The following is a 7649-nucleotide window of genomic DNA, read 5'->3' on the forward strand; positions in this document are numbered from 1 at the left end:
GTTCTCTCATCACCTAATTATCAAGCGGACCAGTCACACCATGGCCTCGGCACATTTACCAATGCACACATAATTGGTTTTTAAGGGAGCCAATCAGAGACAGCAAAGCAGTAACATAGTGGTGCTCTCTATTACTAACCAGCCTACTAATCTCGTTTCCGTATTGACAGTTACACTTCATTGCGACCAATCAGCGCTCAATTAGAACAGCGCCAACACGCGCATTTTACCAAATAGTCTAACTAATTAGAGGAGATGGGCGAGCATAGGGCCAGATCGTGATTCGGGACTGCCATACGCATATGCAGTACATGCAGTGTTGACCACCCTTCCAAATAGGATATCCGAAGAACAGGCCTCAGATTTACGTAGTTCAAACGACATCACTGTTTATTTTTAGCAAACTTCACACTTGGGCCGGTCAGTCGTATATCTTAATGGCCACTATACCGTGTACTCGAGAAACCATGTTCCAATCCAAGCCCAGTTGCTTTAGTATTGAATCGTTAGTAGGAAAGGACTTTTCAAGGGATTCGAGCACCTCACCCGCAACTTCTTTAGCAGCGGCTACAATCAAACCTTACGCTACGTGTGGTGCTGCGTCATGCCTCAGTGCTGCAGCGGCGGCGGCCACTCCAACGTCCCCCTACCTCAGTACCCTGCACACAATGAAAAGTTTATACACCGATGCAGCTTTTCACCACGATAGTCACTCGCTATCACTACCACCACCGTTCGGTATTGGACACTCGTCACCCCCTCATCATCCGACAGCTCATCATACCCTGCCACCTCTTTTTAATCACCATAGAGAATCACTTGGATTGTACCCTTGGTTTCTTTCCAGATCAAGATTCCTGGGTCCACGATTTCCAGGTGAGTACTAGAAAAAAAAAGTTATTCGTCACGAGGTCACACCGGTTTCTCGTGTATTGAACAAGCACATGCCTGTAACACTTTCGCCCATAACAGTGAACTGCACCAGTCTCCAATCAAACAGTTGAATAGTCTTATTCAAAACAAGGACACAAGTCTCTAACGGTAGCAAGTATAACCCTGACAAACTAAATAACAAATAATACTAGTTCTTGAAGAAGATTCGAAATTGTGTAATCGACACATAAATTCTCTGAAAGTAAGTCGACATAAGAATTATAGTCAGAGATTAGTATGTCACATTTCAGACGGCCTGATAAAGTTATCAAACGTTAGGTCTCATGTTGTCCAGAAATACGAGATTTGAGCAAAATTGGAAACTCTAGAACACCGTGGAAGAGCTCTCCACTTTGTGTTTACCAAGAACTAACACGGTGAAGGGTTTACAATGTATTTATTCAAAGTCATCACATACTAATTCCACACAATCAAAACACTGAAATTTATATGTAAACTTTCCAAGGGCTTACGTTGTGGAAACGGTTCTGTAGTACTGTATGGAGTGCCAACAGCATTACGCCTACAAAAACGTATTCATACACATTTATCTCATTTTCTGTTTAATTTTACCGGGTGCAAATTCCTCCGATATTCTCCACGTGGGAAAAATACAAATTACATCATACGAAAAAAAATTTGCTCCCGATTACCGCTGCAATTTTCCCATGGTACGTCATATTATTGAATGACTTTGCTTGCAAAATAGTCTGAGTAAATATTGCCACAAAAATACCTTCAGTTCGTAGTCCTGCGTAGACAAGGGTTACCCACACGAAGTGAAATCCGAAAATTGTTTAAAAAACAAAAGATGTAATAGGGGTAATCAAGGAAAGGACTTGGAAACAGTAATCTTTTGCTTTGTCTGATAATTGAAGTAATAAACATGTTGATGACAGTTTTTGGTATCGTAGTCTGGGACACTTTAGCTGAAATTATCAATGATATGCGTACGATTACCCTAACTTTCCAACTAAACAGTTAGACATTACACTGCATCGACTGACTACCCGGGACATGAAAATCACGACGACGCTAACTGCAAACAGTGCGTACAACCATCTGAAACGACAACTAACTTCTAAGCGATTTGCTTGATAAAAGGACAGGTCATTGCATGATGACAAGAAACTATGTTGAAAAATCAACAACCGGGGGCACTTTTAATTGTAGCGTCGGAAGAGAAGAAAAGAACAATAATATATGTCAAGTTTCGATAGATTAATTCCCGAAACAAAATCCTGTTAAGGTATATTTATGTTGTTACTGTAACACTAGTGAAGGATCACCTAAAGAAAATCGTCTGACGTGCTATTTCGTCAACTTGCTTACCGGTGTTTCTTTCTCAAGTAGCTATCAAAAGTATGCGACACTTTGCCCCCGTGTCAAGAGTTTGACCACGTTAGAGGTATTATTTAGCCTACTTATCAGCACCAAACACACTCTTCAAGTTGGTAAAGTTGATTTACTCCAAACTTAATCTATATTTTGTAAACGCTTCACAACATTCAGTGTGTCACCAGTTTTGTTGTCTTTCTCTGCTTATAGGTGGCGACCCGGTCAATGGCGGACTTCTTCTCCAGAACCCTTTCAGGAAACCCAAGAGAATACGAACGGCGTTCTCGCCGTCTCAGCTCCTCAGGCTAGAGCACGCATTTGAAAAGAATCACTACGTCGTCGGAGCTGAGCGGAAACAGCTTGCATCGAGTCTGAATCTGACAGAAACACAGGTAGGTCCTCGTGTAAATTACAATAGTTGACAAGTCTTGTCTAAACTATGAAGTACTTTGGGTGATAATCTATGGTAGTTGGTGACACCAAAGTGGTAACTCAGTCTTGATGAATGTAAAAGAACATCAATTACCCAAAACTTAATTCAATCTAAAGTGCGTAAGTATTTACCCTAAATATTCCAATAGTTGACACCTCATAGACACCTACATCCTAATTTATCCACACTCACGAATTAAATTATTTCTCTTTCAATGGACGTATTTGTCACACATACTAATTAAAAGTGGATATTGGGGTGTGAATTGGACTTGAATATCATACGAGAAAAGTTTGTAATTTCGCCAGACTGTGTATATGCGAGCATGTTCACGGCTAGATACAATAGTGTCTATACTCGCTCGAAAGGCGATTGGATAATCTGATAATTCAAAAACAGACTCATTGTAAAGAAAAATTCGATTCAGAAAGAAAAAAAATATGGGGTCGATTGTCAGGTTTGCCGAGTTGTATACACTGTGTGATTTCTAGTGAATACAATGGTAAAACTGGTAAGCTTATTTGCTGTTTAGGATTTGTTAACCCGCGTCTGAGTCAATTTCCCACAACAGCACCATGGTGGCATTTCTTTTTCCCACGGAACTTTTTATTTCTGATTTAAAACAAATATTTTCCATTTTTGTGGTATGACATGGTTTAGTGCTGTTTACAGTTTACGTTTCGGTGGCTGTAGATTGAGTTGTTGACACGGTCAGCTCGTTCTAGCTTTATACAGGTGCCGCGGACACAAAATGGCTCTTCCGTTGATTTCACCTGGTTAAACATGATGAATAATTTAACTGAAAACGATTCATCACAACCAGTTACGTCACACAAATACATTTCTGAAACAGACAACACTTGTCAATTTCTGAAAAATTTTCACTCGGAATTTACGTTAACCAGTAATATGGCAATCATTTACAGTTACTGTACGCCATTCAAGGCGACTTTCCTCACTGCTAAACCCGTGCACATTGTGCTGCTATTTTTAAGGTGGGAAAAACCGACATCTTTTTGAAGAGTTACAAAATTACGACCCCATTGAAAGACTTAATAGCCTTTAAAAAGTGAAATCAAACATATTACAATGGCGGCGACATACCGGGAGAAGTTGGTGTATTACAGTTGTAGCATAAACCTTACCCGGCAGTCGTATTAATCGAAAGAAAAAAAAGCCTCAGTAATCAACCTAAAACTTGACTATTAAAGCATCGCCTGTTTTTCACCACAAGGCAAGACAACCCATGAAAACAAAACCGCTCTTAAAGTGAAAGGAAATCACTCTATCAGAAGTAATTAACTTTAAAAAGAAAATTAGTGGACCGACTGCGGATATTGGAGAAAGATACCACGAGCTTTGTTGGAACAAAACAAAAAAAAACTATTTTCGTCATTTCTCGTACTTAGTACTGTCCCCAGTTTGAATACTTGGAGGACATGCGCGTAGAACGGTATTGTAATAGTTTCATTTAAAAGCTTTTAGTAGATGCGTAGTGTCCATGTCAACACGCAATAACAACAAAATAATGTACCAATTAATTAATTATAACGCGACAACGATCCAGCACTCAGCTAAAGGTGACAAAGAGCGGATATTCTGGCGTTGAGTATTATAAAGAACGCTGAAATATCACTTTGAATTCCGCACCACTCAACGCGCCACCAGAACTACCGATATCGAATATCACATGGCTTCTTAATCTATGTAATTGCTACGATTACTGCAAGAAATAAATTTAGATTTTGAGTTTCAAAAGTGTTTTACAAGTGTGAATTTTCAATCGAATACTCTATGAATTATTGTTCCGCGAAATGTTTCGACTGAGCTCACAACATTTCAGCGGTCACGGTAAGCGTGGAACTTACCAAACATGTATTGTGTTAGCTTAACAATTCAGTTAATGACCGAAGACACGAATTTTGATCTTTTTCACACACATACAAAACTATTTATTGCGAACTAATATACTATTTCGAGTAACGCACTTCATCATTTTAAGTACGAAGCGACGTACAGCGTCGACCATTGTGTAGAATTTAGACTCCAACATCAGATACGATTAGCCGAAACCGTGATCCGCGGTCGCAATTTGTCGTCGCATATGTGATTGAATGGAAAATCCCTGGACAAGTTCCAGGCTTTAATACTTTGTGGCAGGAAACAAGTTGATTTATCGGTCTCATTTTCAACTAATTTACCTCAATGGCTAGCATCAAGGAGACTTGTTGAGTTCGACCACACATATGTATTTTAACAGGCATTTGAAAGCCGTTGATATATGTGTGCCGATTCATCACGGCGCAACGACGTGTCACGGTTTGTTACTGTTAATTTGTTGATAAAGACGTACACGATAGCTCTCGCATTCCTTCTCCATAACAACTACGTCGAGTCGACTTCTGTTTTCTTTTTTTAATTCCTTGCAATGGAATTCAGGGCCAAAAACATCAAGGTCTTTATGAACCAATCATTCTCTTTGATGAGGGGGTCAAGTTTGACGAATCAGAAAGTTTCGTCCTGGAGCGACTGTGGACATGTTTTTACGAGCAATGATGAAAGAAAATCAGTTCTTAGTTTAAATGAGAAAAATAATAACAGTGTAGTTCCTGATCGACTTTATGTATCACAATTCTAGCTTTGTTCGAAATTGTTGAAACTAAGCTGAGTATCGTTGACTTTGTCTTGAAATTAACATAACTAAAAACCTCATGGCAAATGTCTCGACATTTCTTGTATCTCTCTTTTATTATACGTATGAGTTACTATTTTCAAAGATTTGAAATCTTAAAACAGCAAGAAAATTATAGCTACAATATAGTCTACATCGAAATTGGGTGACGTCGAAATGATCGGATATTATTGAACAGAAGTGTCGGCGAAAGACTAACGCGCACTTGGAAGCAATTTCCTTCAGCGTTCGGTCTCTTGTTAGTGTTTGGTTAGGTCGTTTGGAATAGTGGAACGAATTGTGTGTATATGACCATGTATATATGTAATAAATGATCGTTGACATTGATCGTTAAATGTGTGATTGTTTTTGCTAAAAAGTGCGTACAGCCTAACTTTCATGACACGGGGGCGATGGTCTGACGTCACGAATGTCAACACAGTGCTGTCCGACACAGGGAAACTCTGACTACGATGGGCAACCTGACCCGGCTGTAAATTCCACAGTCTATTCGATGTCCTCTTAATTGTGTTTACGTTGATATTATAGGGTGAAATGAAGATTGTAGAGAGTGTAACACATATCAACAAATCGTGTTAAAGACCGTTTTAGAACCGTTGAAACTACCTTTTTAACGACAAGCAAAGCTAAACAGAGATGAGTCGATGTCAGGGATATAAACCGGCTTCTGGCAGAAGTCACACATAAAATGAATACTTGTACTGGGTGTGCGACCTTCGTCAAATTGTCATCTGTAACGCCAGAACGCAATTGTAATTTTGGAGAAGTGCCTTACGTTGGCATTTTCATGGTTAAACACCATAAAACCACAGCCTAAGAGCGTGTTTACTACGTACTATTTCGCTGACTTTAACTTCGCTATATGCAATGTACATAAAGACAATATAAACACAATTTATGGAACATAACCATGTTTTGTTTTTCTCACCAGATCAGAACTTGTACATGTTTATATGTTTTCATATGTCATATGAATGATTCTCTTAGAGCTCGTCCTGAAGTTTGAATGCTGTTTTTTTCTGCTAGACAGACAGACAGACAGACAGACAGACAGACAGACAGACAGACAGACAGACAGACAGACAGACTTAGACACACACATCCATCCATCCATCCATATATATATACACACATACACACATACATACATACATACATACATACATACACACACACACACATACATACATACATACATACATACATACATACATACATACATACACACACACATACACACACACACATACATACATACATACATACATACATACATACATACATACATACATACATACATACATACATACATACATACATACATACATACATACATACATACATACATACATACACATAGTAAATACTGTGAGATAATTCTCACAATGATAATAAATTATAGACAGAAATCTGAACAATGTCTTGTTGTTGTTGTGTCGCTTACATTATTAAATAAAGACACATCTCAACGAACACCCACAGTTCGCAACATCGATCACAAAAGGGTGAACAATTGTTATATCGACAAAAACAAATCCAACTTTCGAACGCGGTGAAAAATGGCCACCTAGGGTGAAGATTTGTTCAAATGTTTCAAATCTATCACTCTTCTTTCCAGAAGTACATTTGAAATTTAAAACAAGTATTGCGCTAGTTGTTATAGTTTGTTGTCTTGGACGGTTTCTTCTAACCACCGATACGAAATACATACATATGAACAGAAGTTTAGTATGTAAATATTCGAATTTTTTTCTTTATTTCTGTCATTCTTGAGAATCTAATAGGAATACATTCTTTTGCTTTCCTTCAGGTAAAAGTTTGGTTTCAAAACAGAAGAACAAAATACAAAAGGATAAAGGCCGAAGAGGAAGTGAAAGTCGAGGACGACAAAAAAACATCACACCACGTCGATAGGTGGAGGCTGGAAACACGGCAAGTCGACGGCACAACGAGCGGCGACATGTCGCCTTCACACCTCTCACCACTGGAAGACTCGTCGGAAGACGAAGACGATATCAACGATTTTGATGCAGACATTGAAGATTCGTAGCTAAAAATATGTTCTGAAATTATGACTCTAAAGAACGTATATGTGCAACGACTGACACAAATGCTGCAGCTATAGCTGTGTCCGTCAAATCGGAGAAAGTCGCCCAGCAGAACGATATCAGTGTACTTAGCACAGACGTATATGAAAGTCTAAAACACTCACTCAGTGACTGTATTGGCCCAGAAATATACTGGGTGAATCCG

The 7649-nt window shown here is 38.9% G+C and overlaps 1 protein-coding gene across 1 annotated transcript; it reads left to right on the top strand.

Annotated features, from left to right (window-relative positions):
- Window positions 1-318: 318 nt before the first annotated feature.
- On the top strand, window positions 319-7446 carry LOC144446938 (homeobox protein EMX2-like). The gene is made up of 3 exons (XM_078136783.1): window positions 319-876; window positions 2482-2663; window positions 7207-7446. The coding sequence occupies exons 1-3, from the start codon at window positions 438-440 to the stop codon at window positions 7444-7446; spliced, it is 861 nt and encodes a 286-aa protein (XP_077992909.1). The 5' UTR covers window positions 319-437.
- The last annotated feature ends 203 nt before the right edge of the window (window positions 7447-7649 follow it).

The sequence above is a fragment of the Glandiceps talaboti genome, chromosome 15 (genome assembly GCF_964340395.1).
Source record: "Glandiceps talaboti chromosome 15, keGlaTala1.1, whole genome shotgun sequence".
Classification (NCBI taxonomy): domain Eukaryota; kingdom Metazoa; phylum Hemichordata; class Enteropneusta; family Spengelidae; genus Glandiceps; species Glandiceps talaboti.